The sequence below is a fragment of the Pelodiscus sinensis genome, chromosome 14, assembly GCF_049634645.1.
Source record: "Pelodiscus sinensis isolate JC-2024 chromosome 14, ASM4963464v1, whole genome shotgun sequence".
In the NCBI taxonomy this organism is placed as follows: Eukaryota; Metazoa; Chordata; order Testudines; family Trionychidae; genus Pelodiscus; species Pelodiscus sinensis.
The window spans coordinates 121,326-141,144 of NC_134724.1; the positions used below are offsets into that span (position 1 = coordinate 121,326).

Below are 19,819 nucleotides of genomic sequence, written 5' to 3' on the forward strand. Positions count from 1 at the left end.
CAGTCATTAGGTACAGAAGCTGAATTAAAGGGTAGGTTACAAACCACAGTTCATAGTTCCGCAATTTCCCATTTGAGTTCTTTCAGAACTCTTGGGTGAACGCATCTGGGCCCGGTGACTTGTTAGTGTTAGTTTATCAATTTGTTCCAAAACCTCCTCTAATGGCACCTCAATCGGGGACAATTCCTCAGATTTGTCACCTAAAAAGACTGGCTCAGGTTTGGGAATCTCCCCAACATTCTCAGCCGTGAAGACAAAGCAAAGAATTCATTTAGTTTCTCCACAATGACCTTATTGTCTTTGAGTGCTCCTTTAGCATCTCGATCGTCCAAGGGCCCCACTGGTTGTTTAGCCAGCTTCCTGCTTCTGATGTACTTAAACATTTTGCTATTACTTTTTGAGGTTTTGGCTACCTGATCTTCAAAGTCCTTTTCTTATTATATTGTTACACTTAATTTTACAAAGTTTATGGTCCTTTCTATCTTCCTCACTAGGATTTGACTTCCACTTTTTAAAAGATGTCTTTTTTATCTGTCACTGCTTTTTTTTACTTGGTCGTTAAGCCAAAGTGGTACTTTTTTGGTTCTCTTACTGTGTTTTTAAATTTGGGATATACATTTAAGTTGGGCCTCTATTATCGTGTCTTTGAAAAGTGTCCGTGCAGCTTGCAGAGATTTTACTTTTGTCACTGTGCCTTTTAATTTCTGTTTAACCTCCTCTTTTTTGTGTAGTTCTTCTTTCTGAAATTAAATGCAGCAGTGTTGGGCTGCTGAGGTGTTTTTCCTACCACAGGGCTGTTACATTTTATTACATTATAGTCACTATTTCCAAGCAGTCCAGTTATATTTACCTCTTGAACCAGATCCTGCGCTCCACTTAGCAGTAAATCAAGAATAGTCTCTCCTCTTGTGGGTTCTAGAACCAGATACTCCAAGAAGCATTTACGGCATCGAGAAATGTTTTCTCTGCATCCCATCCTGAGGTGATGTGTGCCCCGTCAATACGGGGATAGTTGAAATCCCCCACTATTATTGAGTTTTTTAATTTGATAGCCTCTCAAATCTCCCTTAGCATTTCATAGTCACTATCACTGTCCTGATCAGGTGGTCGATAATAGATTCCTACTGCTATATTCTTATTATTGGAGCATGGAATTACTACCCATAGAGATTCTGTGGAACATTTTGGCTCATTTAAGATTTTTACTTCATTTGATTCTACATTTTCTTTCATGTATAGTGCCACTCCCCCACCAGCACGACCTGCTCTGGCTTTCCAATATATTTTGTGCCCTGGTATGACTGTGTCCCATTCATTGTCCTCATTCTATCAGGTTTCTGTGATGCCAATATGTATCAATATCCTCCTTTAAAACGAGGCACTCTAGTTCGCCCATCTTATTATTTTGGCTTCTGGCATTTGTGTATGCACTTTAAAAATGTCTCACTATTTATCTGTCTGCCATTTCCTGATGCGGTAGACTCTTTCATTTGATTGTGTCTCATCTGATCTGACCCATACGTCCATCCTCTCCTCCTGACTAGAACAGGGAGAATCTCTAACAGACCCTCCCCTAAGAGATGTCTCTGTCCGATCCATGTGCTCCTCTGCACCCATCGGCTTTCCCCCAGCCCTTAGTTTAAAAACTGCTCTACGACCTTGCTCTATGAGAAATAAGATATGTTTGGGCACCGGTATGGAAATCCCAGGCACTGTCCTTAGACTGTTGTCGTGAGGCAACAGAGAGATTGGAAAGTAGAGAGAGAGAGAGAGAGAGAGAGGTTTCCATTCAAATCCTTGGAAACGGAGAAGAAAGGAACACTTGTTCTGGAAGAAAACTCCTTTTATTATGGCTTATAGCAAGCATGTAAGTCGGAGCTCTCAGTAATATGCCCTGGCATCACCCCCAGCCCCTCTGGGCACTAAGGAAGAGCCTCTCGGACCTTGTAGCTTGGGCCCGGTTCTCCTGCTGGGCTGGAAGCGGATCCACAGGAGGGCCCAGGGTCCCAGTGGTGTCAGGCTGGAGTGAGGAAGAGCAGAGGCAGGCCAGTTCCTCCCCAGCTGGGATTCAGCCTGAGTCCAAAGAAGACAAGAGAGGGGACAGCAAACAGGCCCCAGCTTCCGGGGTGGTGGATGATTCCTCTGCAGGCAGCCTGTCTGGACACATGGATGTCCCCTTGGCTGACACATGGGACCAGTCCTTGGGCCCCAGCAAGGGGGGACACCGCCGGCCACGGGGGCAGGAGTTGGGTGAATTGTGGCTGCCTGCCTGGAACCAAAGAGATACAGGTAAATGCTGGAGAGCGCCTGGACAGGTGAGGCCCTGGGCCCAGCCCCGGCTGTGGGAAGGGGCATGTCCCCGCTGGCTCCCCCAGCCGTGTCCCTGCAGTCTACATGTGCTGGCCAAAGCCCCACCTCCACCCGGCAGGCCCAACCCGTCAAAGGCCCCGCCAGGGATTCCCACCCCTCCGGGGCTGGCCAGGAAGAGCGGGGTCCGGCTCACCGTCCCATCCCACTGGCTCCTGGGTCTGCAAATGTGCATGACCGCCTGTTCGCCAGGCCATGCCGCCGTGTTACCATGGCAATGGGTGACCTCATTCAAATCTTTGGAGGCCTTCCAACATTTCCAGTCTGACTGTGGCAGCTCAGCACCCGGTTCCTGCCTCCCTGCCTGCTGCGGGGAGCTCGGTCCCCCCCTTTCCTCCTGCCCATCTGCGCTGGGTTTCAGGCTGCGGTGCCCATGTGGCGCCAGGACCCCCGGGGGTGCCACTGCGCTCCCAGAGCTGGCATGTTCCCACGGTAGCCACGCGAGCCGGGCCACGGTTTGGTGCCCCGCTGGCGCAGAGAGGGACGGAAACCCCTCCCCACTGCTCCCTCTGCCCCTGCTCGCCTGGCTGCTCCTGCCACTGGCTTCCAGCCCCAAGGCCCGCAGGCCCCGAGGAAGGACTGGCGGGGCACCGCAAGCCCAAGGGGAATCCCCCGCCTGGCCCGGCTGGGCTCCCACACCTGGGCGCTGGGGCTGGCGCCAAGGGGGCCAGGCCCTGGGGAGGGGCTGTCCCGGTTTGGAGCCTCGGGCTGGTCTCGCTTGAGCCCAGACTCCGAGGCGCCCGGCGGACCCCCGAGGAGACTGATCCCCGCTCGCTCCGGTGGAGAAGCGGTTCCTCCAGCCAGGCGTCCCCCCCCCCCGTGTAAACACAGGCCGGGCGGCGTTTAGTGGGGCCAGCCGGGGTGCGGGGAGAGTGCCCGACCGGGGAGGGGGGCCCCCTGCGGAGCCGCAGCCCCTGTGCCTGGCTGCGCACCACGGCCGGGGCTCCGCGCCCCGCCTGCGAGAGGAGACGCCGCAGCCCCCGAGCAATCCCGGGCGCGCGTGTAGGCGAGGAGAGGCTAAAAATAGCGCGCGGGGCTGCGCGCCGCGCTCCGGCTCCCGGGGCCAGGCAGGTGCGCAGCGCGCGGCCCGGCCCGGCCCGGCGCGGCTGCCCCAGCTCGGCGCGGCTCTGTCCATGGTGCTGCTCTTGGCTCGGCTCGGCTCGCGTCACATGACTCCCCGCTGGCAGGAGCCGGGCTCCCGCATCCAGCCGCGCGGGGACGCGTCGGGCAGGGGCTGCTCCCCAGCGCGCCGCGGGCTCTGCAGCATGAGCCGGCGGCCGGGGCCGGGCGCTGCGAGCCGGGGCCAGCAGCGGCGGCCCGGGGCCCGCTGAGCGCCATGCAGAAGGGCATGCGGCTGAACGACGGGCACGCCGCCTACCTGGGGCAGCTGGCGAAGAAGGAGGGCAGCCGGCGCGGGTACCTGAGCAAGCGCAGCTGGGACAGCCCGAAATGGCAGAGCCGCTGGTTCGCGCTGCTGCAGAACATGCTCTTCTGCTTCGAGAGCGACTCCAGCTCCCGGCCCGCCGGCCTCTACCTGCTGGAGGGCAGCGTCTGCGACCGGGCGCCCTCGCCCAAGCCCTGCCTCTCGGCCAAGGACTCGCTGGAGAAGCAGGTCGGTGCCGCGCGGGGAGCCCTGGCGCGGCCGCTCTCGGGGGCACCCTCCGCCTTCGCCCGGCCCCGCACAGGGCGAGGGGGCCGCGCCGCTGCGGGGATGGGGGGCCCCGGGAGGGACGAGCCAGGGTCGGGGGGTCGCAGGGGCCGGCGGCCCCGAGTCCTGGAATCTCGGGTGTGCAACAGTGTGCGCGCGTGTGCCACAGCGCGCGTGCCAGGCGGCCTGTGGTGTGGGCTAGTGCGCGCGCGTGCAAGGCAGTGCGGGTGTGCAACAGTGCGCGCGCGTGCCAGGCAGCCCGTGGGGTGAGGTAGTGCGCGCGCGAGCCGTGCAGTGCGGGTGTGCAGCACCGGCTGCGAATGGGTTGCGGTAGAGCATTTGGAGCCTGCTGTGTGTGCGCGCGTGCAACAGCGTGTGTCTGTGCGCGGTGGCGCGTGCGCGCGCAATCCATTGCGCGTGCAACACTGTGGCTAGCTGTGCAGGGCCAGGGGTGCGAGAGTGCACGCCGGGCCGGCCAACCCCCGGGGCGCAGCCGCCGCCAGGTAGCGCGGGGCGGCGGGCGGGCTGCAAACGCACCCGAGGGCCGGGGGCGCTCGGGGCCTGGGGCTCCCCGCCGAGCGGCTCCCTCCGGGACGGGCCCGCAGCCGCGTTTAATTGGGCGGGGCCCGGCAACGCACCGGCGCCCTGGCGCTCTGCAGCCGCGGCCCCTCCGCCCCCGCCGCCAAATCCGCGCCCGCGGCCAGGCCCGCCACGAGGCCCTGCGCGGAGGCCGGAGGAGAGTCCCTGAGCCTTGGGCTGCCTTGGGCCAGGTGGGTGAACCCAGGCAGGGGGGCTGGGGGGAGCAAGTGTGGGGGGGACTTTCCAGAGGGCCCGGGTAAAGCTCCTAGGAGTGTGGGCTGGAAAAGCGCCACCGGGGCACCCCACGGGTGCTGCTGCGGGTGCAAGATTGTTCCTTCCCCTTTGTCTTTGGGTAGCTGGCAGCGAGGCAGGGCCTGCTCCCAGATGGGCCGGCCGGAGCCGAGGCCGGTTTCCCTGGGCCCTTGCCCTAGGCCCCTCTGTTGGTGGGGAAGCCATCCCGGAGTGTGACGTGAGCTATAAGGCTCCCGAAGAGAATGGTCCAGATCTGACAGATGCCAGCCTTTGAACGATCAGGCCCATGGTGTTCCGCACGCCAGCTCTGTCCCCGTGTAACACACCAGCAGGCTCCAGCCAGGTTTTTCTAACACAAGTAGCTGCCTGGCGCCTTGGAGGTCGAAGGCTCTCACATTCCGTGTTTCCGTTGTGCCCTTTGGATGCCATCTGCCCAAATGAATGTCTCAAAGTAGGGGTGACTGGGTTAGTCTGTAACTTGAAAAACAAGCAGCCTTGTGGCACCTTAGAGACTAACAAAAATATATCGGATCATGAGCTTCCGTGGGCAAAACCTGCTTCCTCACATGAGCTGGAGTGGAACTAACAGAATCCGCGGTATATATATAATTGCAAAAGCAGGTAAAACCTGTCAGTTGTAGGATCAGTGTTAATGAAGCTAATTGAATCAGGCTGGATGTGTCCCATTCATAGCTTTTGATGCGAAAATGTGACTATCAAAGGCAGGGGAAATTGGCTTTGTAGTGCATTAACAGGTTATATGTTTATTCAAGCCCAGAGAGACAGTGTCAAACATGCAAATGAACTCCTCTTCTCCAGTACAGTCTCTCTCTCTAATTGGGTGGTAACGTTCCTTTGGAGAAGGAGGGCTATTTTTAAACCCATTACTGAGTGTCCCGGCAGGTTAAAATGTCCCCTAGAGGTTTGTGTGTTACCGTTCCCAATGTCTGACTTGTGTCCCTTTATCCTTTGACGCAGACTGTCCGGTTGGGCCAATGTACGTGGCAGGGGTGTTGCTGGCACGTGAGGGCAGAGATCACATTGGTGGAGGTGCAGTTGTGGTGGCTGATGTGGCTGGCTCCTGGGTTGGTGTCGTGTGTGTAGATGTGTGGGCAGAGACGTTGGTGCAAACTCGACAGTGCTTTCAAGCCGGCGAGTGCTAATCCACGTCCCGAATGGCCCAGCCCGGCTGTGCTCTGTTGCGTAGAGCGCAGCTGCTCTATGGCGGCTTTCGTGGCTGGGATCGTGGCTTTGAAGGGAAACTGCTCAGGAAGCCGAGCTGGCGACTGTACCACCAGGCCTGGCAGACGTCTCTTCACTTCTGTGGCCTGTGTCACTGCGATCCCAGCGGGTCGAGTCCCCCAGTTCTTCCAGTGCTCGCCCTGGGGCCCAGCCCTTGGAAGCAGCGAGCCCTGCGCTAGCTGCAGGGTCGGGTAACCCAGGGCCTGATGTGAAAGGTGACGTTCTGGTGGAACAATCAGCGTGTGCCTGTTAAATGGTCTCCAGATGGATCCGGACTGCACAGCCCTGAGAAAACAGCCACAGCCACATGCTCAGGCTAGGGCGCAGCCTGGCAGAAGCCTTTCCGGCGTGGGCAGGGGGTCACATTGCCGTGCAGCCATGGGGCCACAGGGCTGAGCGAAAGGGGACCTGTTCTTTTCCAAGATGTGGTTAGAAGGGGAGGAGGCTGCCATTGGAGGGGCCTGGCTTACGTGTGTCTAGGCTGCACGTCAGTGGGATTTTCACACTGCCGTGCCGAGTGCAGCAGCCCGCATCCCTTTAGACGGTAACTTTACAGTTATTCCTGCCCCCTTCCCCAGAGCTGGCAGGCTGCATTATCACCGCTTGGGTTCGTACGGAGCCGCTAAGCGCTGCTGCAGAAATGTCAACATCTCTGCAGACTGGAGAATGCACCTAGAAAAACTGTCCTCGAGGTAAAAAGCAAATTGTCATCCCAGGCCTGCTGGAGCTGCAGCCCGAGTAAATACTTAGGAGTCGATGAAGCACCAGTGACTTACCCTGGTTTCTGATCTGGCTCTTAATTCCAGATAATGTGATAAGACAAACAATTCTATAAAACTCCTCAAGCAGCTGAATGCCTACTGCTTTGGAAATTAATGAATGAGCCCTTCGGAGGAGGTAAATGGCAGCATCCTTGCGTTCCGGCCCTGCAGTATGTTCTGGGAGAGACAGTGGAGGAAGAAAATGGCTAGCAAGGTTTGAGGTTTGCAGCTCCTAAAAAGGCCAGGTTCGGAAGGCTGCAAGATGAAGGCAGCATTTCCTTCCCGCACCCCTGCGCAGAACTGGATTCCAGGGACGCAGGCCTCCCCTTCCTGTCTAATCAGAGCGCCATGAAGCTAATTTGAAAGGAAAGGCGCAGGAGACTTTTCCAGCGTTCGAAATGGTTGTTTTCAGTTGCAGCAGGGCAGTGCGGGAGACGGACGTTCTGCTGCACAAAGGATTTCGAGATGTGGCTCCATTCTGCATCCTCGTGTAAGCAAATATTTCAGAATTCTTCAGGCAGGAGAATTGTGAGAAGACACTCCCGGCTGTGGGCCACTCGTGTCTGGTTTGAGACAATCCTAGCGTGTTTTCCTGTTGACTTTTATTTGGATAGTATACTCTATGATAACAAGGGTTAGAATACACTATCAATGACCAGAGAAAGTGATTTCGCAATGAAACATCAAGATGTTTTACTCTGAAAATGCCCAAATGACCGGTGTGAATTTCCACCCAATTTTCCCCCCCCTAAACAAAATCCCCATGAAATTGATGGGATTTGTGTTTTGATTCCTACGGGACTGGGCATTCTAGCAGACTCTGGTCCCATCCACATTTCTCTGCCCAGCTCGAGCTCTTGCATGCCTCCCCGCAGTCGCTGAGCCCCCGGGCCCTTCCCTCCGTGCCCCGTGCCGGAGTGGCAGTCTGCTTGTGAGTCGGGGAGCTTTTGGTAGAAGCTGGCCTGCTCTCTCGGTCCGAGGGCAGCGAGGTGAGGTCCTGGACTGGGCCAGCTGTCTGCCACGCTCCATCTCCAGCGATCGCTCTGTCATCGCTGGGCCCCCTGCTGCGGCAGAGGCTGCCTCGGGGCAGATGGCTCAGAGCCCTTCGTCTGCCCCGGACCCCTGGCGTGCAGGGAGGTGCCTTCCCCCAAACGCTGGGAGTGTGGCCCAAAGCCAGTCTGGCGTTTCCCGAGGCAGATCCGTGCAGAGCCAGCTCGGCTGGGCTTACGCCTGCTTTGGGCAGGGTGGGCCAGGGCCCGGAATAGGTTTAGGTGGGGTCTCTAGAGAACCCTGGGGAAGCAGAGTCGATTCCTGCTGTTCCTCTCGCCTGGCTTTACCCTGAGCGCTCACGGGAGAGGCCCCGGGGCAGGGTGTGTATTTGGGGTGGCACTAGGGCTCGTGGTGGCTTAAGGGCGGCGTTTGTCAGAGTGCGGGAGGGGCTGGGCGCCGCTGCCGAGGGGTATCTGTGTCACGGGGCGAGAGGAGGGACCAGAAAGGGGTCTGAGCCTGCAGCTGGGGCACTGCTGGGCTGTCTGCACGGGGCCCGGCCCGGCCCGGCCTGCACCACTCGGCAGCAATCGGTCTGCTTGCCGGCTCTCTTTGCACACGAAAAGCATCTAAAGTCGTATAATTGATTCTCTCCGTGGGAACCCTAACACAATAACCGGTGGGGCAGGGCTGCGTTTGTAGCCGAAAGCCAGATTTATGGCCGTTTACAACCAGCCCCTTGGATCCAGAGCCACACTGCTGGTAGGGGAACTCCAGCAAATGGGTGGGGATATTTCTGAGCTGGGTAATGCAGTTTGCTAACTACTGTAATTTACCACAAGCAATCAGGGGCACATTTTTCAAAACACTGACATAGGAAAGGACTCAAATGCGCCTTGATCAATACAGTTCCCTGGTGCACATCATCAGAAATGCAAATCACATTTTAATTAAAATAGTCTCTTGCACACAGAAGTCCCCTGTCTGTCACTTGCAGCTCCAAGTATATTTGTTCATGGCACAATCAATATTAGACACTCAAATACCCCCGAGCCCTGAGCCAAGTGCAGATGTTACCAGCTTCCTGCTCGTTTGCCAGCCAATATTATGGGCCACATTCTCCACTGGCGGAAATAGCCACACGCCTGCTGACTTCACTTAGGGCGCGTCTACACTAGGAAACAATTTCAAAATAACTAAAATTGATGTAATAACTCCCGAAACAACCACATCGAACTAGCATGTTCCCGCTACAGGGAGGCCTTGAAATGCATCCAAGGCAGGGTCCGTTAACGTGGACGTGCTACCTCGACGTAGCGCCCCAGGAAGCGCTCGGGAGTCATTAGTTAGAATGACTCTGGGGAGTCCTTATTTCGCAATAGCGGCACTGGAGCGCCCGCACTCCTGCTAGTTCGGAATCTGCGTTATTCCCCGAGGAAAGCGGGAGGGCAGATTTTGAAAGAAGCAGTCCGCTATTTTGAAATAACGGGCTTGGTAGTGTGGACGTGCCGCTTATTAATTCGACCGAGGGGGGTTATTTCTAAATAAAGTCCTAGTGTAGACCGGCGTTTAGAGTAGCCGGGAATCAGGCCTTATATGTCGGCCATGCCAGTAATATCCATCGCTAAACTGTTAGTTTGTTTAATTACTTACTCTCTGTTGCTATTAACTTGGGGTAAAAAATCCATTACGTGAAACCCCATCCCCACTGAAATCAGTGGGCAAAACTCTCAGCCTGCTCTACACGAAAGGGGAAAGTCGACGTACGCGACACAGTTCCAACCATGTTAATTACATTGCTGGAGTCGACTTATCTTCTCTCGTGTTTTGGCGCCATCCACGCAGTGGGTGGTGTTTCTCTCACTCCTCGCCGCCGGGTGCGCCCTCTCGGATCGAATGAGCAGGTCTTCATTAGACCCGCTGATTCGAACCCCGGAAGCTCTACTGCGGCAGCATCAGTCTTCCGCCTAGTAGAACCAAGCCCCCAGTGACTTCAGCAGGGCCTGAATTTCACCTCTTGGGTCTTTTCTGCTTTGGACACTGGGGAATCTTACAACTTGGGCTCGGCTCGGCTCACGGCCTCCTGCCTGTCTCTGCCGCACGAGAGGGTGAGATTCTGCTCTCCCAGCTGTGAAAAGCCATCGGCCATTTCTCTGTTCACACACCACTATTGGCCTCTCCTTCTGGCACGGGGAGAGCATCGTGGTCGGAGCAGAGGCCGAGGGTCAGGAACACAACGGTGTGGATCTCAGCTCTGACCCAGGCAGCGAGGTTGTTTTGATCAAGGATACTACCCTCCGAGAGGCTCTGGGAGACAGACCCATAGTCTCCTATAGACAACCACCTAACCTAAGGATGATTCTTACCAACAACCACAGGACATACCACACTAATACCAACCCTGGTACCTTCCCTTGCAACAAACCCCAGTGCCAGTTTTGTCCACATATTCACTTTGCTGTCACCATTATTGGACCTAACCATGTCAGTTACAAGATCAAGAACACATATTCCTGCACATCCAGAAATATAATTTATGCCATCATGTGCCGACAGTGTCCGTCTGCTATGTACATTGGACAAACGTCTCAGACACTTCACCAAAGAATCAATGACCACAAATCAGACATCAGGCAGTTTCACAAAGAAAAAACAGTTTCTTCTCATTTCAACCAGACTGGGCATTGTCTCAAGGACCTAACCACATGTATCTTACTTCAAAGAGACTTTAACACCAGAGAACAAAGGGAAGCCTCAGAACTGTCATTCATGCTTAAATTTAACACTTTACAAATGGACCTTAACAAAGATGCTAATTACCTTACCCATTACAAAGAGAGCTTCCCCAATTATCACCCCTAATATCATTATCTCATAGACACTAACCTCCCCTCCCCATCCCCCTTCTGTTCTAAAATCTGATTTGTCAATTTTATGTATGTTCGCTTTTTTTTAATTGTATCACTTTGTTATATATGGTCGTGCCAATTTTCTTCCACAATTTGATCTGAGGGAGTGGGTCTGGCCCACGAAAGCTCATCACCTAATAAACCATCTTGTTAGTCTTTCAAGTGCTGCATAGTCCTGTCTTTTGTTTGGACAAGTCTCTTCGTCTTCTTGTTTTGTGCTTACAGCCGGAAAACGGGGACTTTTCCAGAGTGCCCCAGTGACATTGGTAGCTACAGAATTCCTCTGGCAGGCACCAAGGTGCTTCTGGAAATGTTAGCAGCCGTTCAGAACAAGTCTCCATCCCTGGAGTTTCAAACGGATCCCTACATTCTTCCAGGAGTGCAGGGATTTTGTACAGGCGTTCAGAGTGTGCTGCTTACCCTGGAGCTGAGGGAAGGCAAGATAAAGCTGTTAAAGTGACGTGGTGACCAACCAACCGAGACTGTTCCTGGCTGCGTGACCAGAACCCTTCTCGGAAGGATGAAGGGGAAGGTTTTCTTGATTGCATGATGAACGCAAGGTTCCGAACGCCGCAGCGAGGCCCCTCGTGTAGCCTGAGTTTCAGAAATGTGGGGGCGTCTGATCTGCTTGGGTTTTGTGGGGTTTTTTAAAACAAAATTGTAATAAGCATTTTTGTCAAAATAATTGAAATCCTTCTCAAGCCGTTTATGGAAATGTTTCATTTACTAAAGACTAGATTTTTCCGTACAACTTGGCTTTGGATAAAAAACTATGGTTTTGATTTTTAAAAAGTCCATAAAAATTGGGGGAAAAAGAGTGAGAATGTTTGAACAAGTCAACAGGTTGGGAGGGTTATTTTCAAAAGTAAGACTGTTGTGGGAAAAGGCTGTTTTCTAACCAAGAGGCCCTTTTGTTCAGAACATTTTCATCTCTTCTCACGGGAGGCTGTGGAATCTCTATCGGGAGATATTTAAGTGCAGGCTAGAGACACATCTATCAGGGATGGTCTAGAGCAGGGTTTCCCAAGCTATGGGTCAAGGCCCAAACATGGGGCGCCATTACATTTCCAAAGGGCTGCCAAGTGTCTCCCCAGGTGGCTTCCCATCCACATTTTTGAATTGCCCTGGGTCACCAAGTCTTCTTGAATTTTCAAAATGGGTCCCCATCTGGAAAAGGCTGGGAACCGCTGGTCTAGATGGTGCTTGACCTGCCGTGAGGGCAGGGGACCGGACTCGATGACCTCTCCAGTCCCTTCTAGGATTCTCTGGAGCCGGCGGCTGTTCCCACTGACGTCAGGCTTGGAAACGTTGGCCCGACCCTCCATCCCTAACTGACGGGACCCTGCGCACACTTGAAAGCTTTGAACTGAAAACGTTGTCCAGGCTTACCCAGCATCAGCTGGAACTCCGCCTCAAGCCAGCTGCGTGTTAGAGGCTCGCCCGCGTCCAGAGGAAACGGAGCGCTGAGCAGATTACACCTTTCAAGTACAAAGCCGCCGATTTGCCTGCGTGGTCGGGAGGCCTGGCCCTCTGGTCCACCCATCCACCGCTCACCTGAGAGCCCTCTGCAGCCTGCCAAAGTGCTGCGGGAAAGAGCCCTTCCCTGGCTAGCACAGCCCCGGACCGCCCCGGCTCGCCGATTCCTCGGGAAGAGGCTGAGATGTCACCATCAGAACATGAATATGCAAATTGTGACCGAGCTGTGGCTGCCAAACTCTGCCCGGCATGGGGACTGCAGAGAAGAGACGTTTCTTCCAGTGACTGTTTCGGAAGAACAAGGGCCGTGGATATTACACGCTTAAGAACACAAGAGCGGCCAGACTGGGTCAGACCAGGGTCCATCCAGCCCTGTGTCCTGTCTGCAGTGGCCAGTGGGAGGGAACAGAGCACGTGATCCCTCCCGTCACCCCCCTTCAGACAGACAGAGGCCAGGGTCACCATCCCTACGCAGCCTGGCTAGTACCATTGATGGACCTACCCGCCATGGACTGATCCTCCCTCCCAGCTCCCAGGCGGCTGGAAGTCTGTTTCACTTGGGCTCTCGTGTCAGTGCAGGGCTCCCTGCGTGGGTAGGTTTACAAGTCGACATTCCCGTGGGCCTGATCCGAGAGATGCAGGGTTGGGCTTTTCCATTCCGTTGCTCCCTCCGTGCTGCGCCTTGGAGGGGGCAAACCCATCCCCCAGCACTCCTGCCGTGAGTGCTCCAGCACGGCCCGGCCGGTGGAAAGGCCCGGGGCATTGGCACTCTGCCCGAGAACAGAGCAAGTCTGGGAATGCGGGCGCGCGCCAGCAGCAGGAAAACAAAGCGAAATGCCCGAAGCAAAGGAACCAGTTGGGGTGAAACTCCCAGTGACCGAGTCCCATCAAGTCTGCACCCTACTGACACACCAACAGGCTGGCATGGAGCAGGAGCGGTGCCGAGCCCCGGACTGGAGCCGGGAGGGGCTTTGAATCCAGCCCCAGGTCGACACTGGCCACGAGTTGCCGCCATCTGCTGCGTGTCCAGAGCTGGTGCCCTGCTGCCCAGGGACTTGTACCCCCTGCTGGCGGAAGCACATGGCAACTGGCGCCCTTGCTGGCCAGGGAACCCTGGGACGTGGCCACGTGTCCTCTAGGAAAGTAATTGCTGAAAATCAGAATGAAACGAGAACGGGGGCAGGGCCGGTAAACACGCGTCCACCAGAGATGGAGGGTGGATGATGAAGTCCCCCTCCCGCACCTCGGGGACAGCGTGGGGGGGGTGTTCGCTCTGTGGTGGGTGATTCCTGCTGTCCTGTGCTGTCCTGTGCTAACTTTGTGTAGGTGCGTGCCTCAGTTTCCCTGGGCACTGCACCGGGGTCCGGCGGGGGATGGGAATGCTGGGTGTGGCTCTCACCGAGGGGAAGGCTGCCCCCTCTCAGCACGTCCACAAGGATCGCTCAGGCTGTCCCGTAACCTGCGCCGGGGGGGGGGGGAGCAGCCCGGGAATCTGAACAAGGTGGGGGTGGGGCTGCCTGCAGGCGGGGGGATGAGTCGCTGGGGGTGTGAGGATGCGGGGGGGGAGGGTGTGGGGGGGGGCCCAGGGCGCTGGACCCTGCCCCCACATGGGATTGTCCTGGCTCTTGTAACAAGTCTGCGCTGCGCTGCGTCCCTGTCAGCGAATCAACCTTCTCTTCTACCTGCCGCCTGAGAGTCTCCTCTGGCTGCAGCTGGGGTGCAGGGCCCGGCGACTCCCCCGCACTCGGTGCCAGCCTCGCAGAGCAGGTCCCCCTGGCTGGGCATTTCTCCGCTCCCAGGAGCGTGTCTGCGGCCCGCCTGCGTGGGCAGATCCCCCCGGAACGGTACTTCGTGGCCTCGAGCCGGGGCCGCGTTTCTGCCTGGGAACGTTCTGTTCTTGTCCGTGGGCAAAGGCAGGGCCGGGGCCGTTCGCCCGCGTGACAGGCCCCGTCTTCCCCGCACGGCCGCTAGCCAGGTCAGCGGAGCTCAGAGCTGACTCTGAGGCTCATCCAGCCAAAGCAGGAAGATGCGACCATCTTGCCCTTCCTGGCAGCGGCGATAACCGTGGGCACCGGGCACCTCTGCAGGCCTCCCCACCGCGCCAGGCGGAAGGCGAGCGCGCTGGCCCGATTAGGAGCTCGCGCCGCGTCCGGGGGAAGGCCCCCAAGTCAGCGAGTGTGGGGAGCAGCTGGCAGGGGATAACCACGTTCTGTCGCGAGGAAAGGGCAGCCCGACGGCGCAGTGACGCGTGACCGTTGCCTGGCAGCGTGCAGGTCTGCGCTAGGCCCGACGGCGCAGTGGCGCCCGAATGTCCCAGGCCCCAGACGCAGGGTGTTGCTGGAGGAGGGCGGTGGGCGGGGCAGAAAAGCCGCGATATTCGACCCAGCCCCACCCACAGATCAAACCGCGGGGGAATGCCAAAATCTCCCCCGCCGGCCGTCTCCCAGCGGTGTCCGCGCAGTGCTGGGCAGGGTGACGAGGGGAGCCCGCAGGCAGGGTGACTGGTCACCCCATTGCACCAGAGCCCTCTCCAGGTCCGCTGCATCCCCGAATGCCCCAGGGGCGGCTCGGGGAGTCCACGTGGACGCTACAATTTCGCCTGGCACCCCCAGCTAGAGAGGGGGTGGGGCTTGAGGGGCACGCAGGGGTGACGTCACGGCGAGGGCCTGTTTTGATTGCCAGTCCCCTTCTGGGCGGGAGTCCCAGGGACACAGCCTGGCTTGGAACCGTCCCAAGGGAGGCTGGAGGGGTGAGCCGTTGTCCCGCCGGACGGGAGTGCTCGTTGGGCCTGGCCGGGCGAGAGGCGCCCCAACAGCCGTGCCGGTACCGTGGGGGCCGTCTCAGCAGGAGCAGGGGGCCTGGTCCCCCGGGTGGAATTCACCCCTGTGCACCCCAGAGAGCCTGGCCAGGGTCTACTGCGAGCGCTCCAGGGCCACGGGCCCCACGCTGGCGCTCTGCAGGGCGGAGGGGACGGGGCCTCCGGATACGTGGGCCCAGCCTCTCCTGGGGCCCGTCTGTGGAAGCCGGGGCAGGGCCAGGGCAGAAGAACTGAAACATGCTCCCTGGAAGGTGCTGCAGGGTCCTTCTGCCGGGGGAGGGGTCTGACTCGAGGCTTTTGCTGACTCCACGGTGCAGCCACAGCTGTGACAAGGGAAGGGGGGAGCGGCTGGAGGAGCAGCCCGGAGATCTACGCGGGAGCCGGGCTATATTTAGATGGGACGCCCTCCGTGGCGCTCGCCGGGAACGTGGCGCCCTTGCGGCCGGGCACGCTGTCCTTGAGGGGTGCGCTGGGGAGGACCAGGGAGGTTTGCGTCTCCAGGGAGGGCAACAAAACCCGCTTCAGTAAGCGCAGTTAGCTTAGAACAGCCGGGCCCCCGACCCACGGCTCCTGCTGTTCGGTCACAGGGCTGGGCCCAGGCCTGACGCCCTACAGCTCTCGGGCACCTTAGGAGGCTGTGAGCTGGGATATTCAAAGCAGTCCGGAGAGGGGGCGGGTGCAGGGGTGTCAGTGCTGGACACGAGGGAGGGAGCGCACTGCCGACCGGTGCAGCCTCACGGCCGTGGTGCAAGGGGCCGGGTGCAGGGGCGTCAGTGCTGGACACGAGGGAGGGAGCGCACTGCTGACCGGTGCAGTCTCACGGCCGTGGTGCGAGGGGCCGGGTGCAGGGGTGTCAGTGCTGGACACGAGGGAGGGAGCGCACTGCCGACCGGTGCAGTCTCATGGCCGTGGTGCGAGGGGCCGGGTGCAGGGGTGTCAGTGCTGGACACGAGGGAGGGAGCGCACTGCCGACTGGTGCAGCCTCACTGCCGTAGTGCTAGGGGCCGGGTGCAGGGGTGTCAGTGCTGGACACGAGGGAGGGAGTGCACTGCCGACCGGTGCAGTCTCACGGCCGTGGTGCGAGGGGCCGGGTGCAGGGGCGTCAATGCTGGACACGAGGGAGGGAGCACACTGCCGACTGGTGTAGCCTCACGGCCGTGGTGCGATGGGCCGGGTGCAGGGGCGTCAGTGCTGGACACGAGGGAGGGAGCGCACTGCTGACCGGTGTAGTCTCACGGCCGTGGTGTGAGGGGCTGGGTGCAGGGGTGTCAATGCTGGACACGAGGGAGGGAGCGCACTGCCGACCGGTGCAGTCTCACGGCCGTGGTGCGAGGGGCCGGGTGCAGGGGCGTCAGTGCTGGACACGAGGGAGGGAGCGCACTGCCGACCGGTGCAGTCTCACGGCCGTGGTGCGAGGGGCCGGGTGCAGGGGCGTCAGTGCTGGACACGAGGGAGGGAGCGCACTGCCGACCGGTGCAGTCTCATGGCTGTGGTGCGAGGGGCTGGGTGCAGGGGTGTCAATGCTGGACACGAGGGAGGGAGCGCACTGCCGACCGGTGCAGTCTCATTGCCGTGGTGCGAGGGGCCGGGTGCAGGGGCGTCAGTGCTGGACACGAGGGAGGGAGCGCACTGCCGACCGGTGCAGTCTCACGGCCGTGGTGCGAGGGGCTGGGTGCAGGGGTGTCAATGCTGGACACGAGGGAGGGAGCACACTGCCGACCGGTGCAGTCTCACGGCTGTGGTGCGAGGGGCTGGGTGCAGGGGCGTCAGTGCTGGACACGAGGGAGGGAGCGCACTGCCGACTGGTGCAGCCTCACGGCCGTGGTGCGAGGGGCTGGGTGCAGGGGTGTCAATGCTGGACACGAGGGAGGGAGCGCACTGCCGACCGGTGCAGCCTCGCGGCCGTGGGTGGTGATGTCCACTCAGGAGCGGCGGCCTCCCACCTAGCCGGACGGGCAGCCAGGCCTTTCCAGGGTCCGGTAGTGATGTGACCGACCCGTGGTTCCGTGCGCCGTGTGGTTTGTCTCCACCAGCTCTGCCCCCTCGGTCCCCCAGTCTGGGGCAGGCAGGTGCGGCCGGCGTGCGGCGTGTCCGCGCAGGGCCCTGCTCGGTGACCTGGGCTGCTTCCGCGCGGCTTTTCTCCCAGCCGGCTCTTTGCCATTGCTCGGCCCTGAGGGAGCCCGTCTCTGCGTTACGCCGAGGCACTGACCAAGCTACCGGCCGTCTAGCCACGCGGGCTGCAGCGCCCCCTGGCAGAGCGTGGCCCCGAGACTGCCCCGCTACTGGCTGGTGCAGCCGCTCGAGGGCGTCCGAGTCCCGCCGGCGCGTCTGACGGGGCCGACACGTTTCCCTGCCACAGAAGTTCTGGGGCTTGGTTTGGTGCGGAGTGGGGCAGAAGAAAAGTACATTTGAAACCCCAGAATGTCCCGGGTGCAAAGGAAGCCCCCGAAGCTGGGGCATGCCAGAGGTAAGCCGTCCGTGCGCCCGCAGTGCTGGGTTTGACGGTCCGGGTGTGGAAATTCTCCAGTACCCGGCGGTGCGTGGCCGAGGGCTGGCTTTGTGCAGCTATTGTAATAAGACATCACAGGGAGCCTGATTGAAATCTTCGACACTGGGAGGCTAGTGACCAAAATGGTAAGCCCGGGGCTGTCCGGTTAGAGGTCAAACCTGATCAAATTACCCCTTGAATCTCACATGGCCAGAGGCACTGGGGGGCGTGTTTGCTGCTCTTACGTGTTTGTTGTGGGAGTTGTGTGTGTTGACCCCGTCGAGCAATTCGGTCCCAAGCATGTTAGGGCTTCATCCAACGCCTGTTTGCATCCCCGGGGTTAGCGCTGACGGGAATGGGTGCTGGATCTTCGCCTAAGGGCGCGTCTACACTAGGAAACGAGTTTGAAAGAACTGAAATGGATGGAATAACTCCCGAAATAAGAAAATTGAACTAGCGTCCCTCACTACGGGGAAGCCTCGAAATGCGTCCGAGGCAGGCTCTGTCTGTGTGGACGTGCTACCGCGACGTAGTGCCCCAGGAAGCGCTGGGAGTCGTTCGTTCGAATGACTCTGGGGAGTCGTTATTTCGAAATAGCGGCACTGGAGCGCCCGCACCCCCGCTATTTCGGAGTAACGATTTCGGGCTGCGCGTTACTCCCTGAGGAAAGCAGGAGGACAGCGTGTGGCCGCTCTGCTCATTAATTCGACCCCGGGGGTTATTTCGAAATGAGCCCTGGTGCAGACCAGAGCTAAGTGGCACATTAACCTGAGTGTAACTCCCCGCCGAGGAGCAAGGAGTCCAGGCCGTACCTGCAGCCGGGCGCTGTGTCCGGTCTTTTGAATCTCTCTTCATGTCAGTGGGGGAGGTCCAGGTTGGATATTAGGAAAAACAATTTCCGTAGGAGGGTGGGAAGCGCTGGGCTGGGTTCCCTAGGGAGGGGGTGGAATCTCCATCCCTAGAGGGGTTTAAGTTTTGGCTTGACACAGCCCTGGCTGGGCTGATTTCATTGGGACTATGCGGGGTGCTTAGTTTAGTTCCCAGAGCTGTGACGTGGATCTGCCTGAGATCGCGGTTCGCTCTCACGCTGCTGGCCTGTCCCGCGTAAGGTAGCAGCCCCCGCAGCTGGGCGCCTGCGGGCTGGGCGTTCCCACAACACCAAGGCCCGGCCTTGTGTCATTGGAGCCGCAGTTCTTGGTGGCCACGGCCCTAGCGGAAGCCCATACACAAAATCGAAGTCACGACCCACGCCTCTGAAAGAAGACGCCGGATCCTAGGGCCTCGTGCCGCAGGCTGAAAAGAGAGCAGCTGGCCCGGCCTGAGGGAGGGGAGAGCTCCCATGGCGAGCTGTGAACTTGCTCCACACCCGAGCTTTGCAATTGGAACCATCAACGGCCTTTTCCCAAAACCGATATTTTCACGGGAAAGGTCATTTTTTCAGACTTTCCTCAAAAACCTACATGTTGGATTTCGAAACGGAATTCTTCTGGTTTTGTTATTTCCTGCTGTGAAGCAGCAAAGTGGAACCCTCATTCTAATTAGCTGGTAAACCTCATTGCAGGAGGAATACCAGCTAATTTGCGGTTGGGCTTTGAATCGGAAGCCTGTTTCACTGCCGCGTGTAGACGTGGGCAGTTACTTCGGGCTAGTCAATTTCTAAAATGGCGACCGTCCGGGAACATGCAAATCAAGCTGTGACGGTCCGGGCCGTATCTGGGCACAGCTGAGTGCGTCCGCTCAGGGCAAATTGCTCAAATCCGGGGCTCCTTACAGCCCCCGACTGGCGACCTCTCCAAACAGGCCACAAACCAGTCTCACAGAGCGCTTCAGCTGCCTGCCTGAAGCCTCCCGAGCAAAACCCCTCCAACACCCCAGCAATATCCGTGCCCCAGATGGCCCCGGGCCTCATACACAGGTGGGGGGTCCTAGCACCCAATCCCACCTACCCCGAACAAGTCCTGTCCGGTTCCAAGAAACCAGCCACAGATCCCTGGTCAATTTACCCTCTGGACCTTACCCACAAATCACGCTGGGCCAATCCTTTAGAATCTATATCTAAAGGTTTATTATTACAAGACAGCAAAGCATGAGAGTAAGGTTATTAAAGTACAGTACGTTACATGCACCGAATCTCCCAGTCCTCGATGCAGGCTCTAGCAGAGATGTTGCAGCTGCTGGTTTAAAAGTTCTTATTGCACATCCTGCGATCAGGATGGGTTCACAGGTCTTCCGGGCTCTTCAATCCCTGCAGTGCTGCCTCTGGATGAAGTGCTGAGCTGAGAACAAAATGGC

General features: G+C 58.3%; 1 protein-coding gene across 1 annotated transcript in view; it reads left to right on the forward strand.

The window, feature by feature from the left end:
• The first annotated feature begins 3,575 nt into the window (after positions 1-3,575).
• Positions 3,576-19,819, forward strand: part of RASGRF1 (Ras protein specific guanine nucleotide releasing factor 1) — a 109,056-nt gene continuing 92,812 nt past the window's right edge. The window contains exon 1 of the mRNA XM_075896777.1: positions 3,576-3,979. Coding sequence (XP_075752892.1) covers positions 3,704-3,979 — 276 coding nt within the window. The 5' untranslated portion in view covers positions 3,576-3,703. The remainder of the gene's footprint in view (positions 3,980-19,819) is intronic.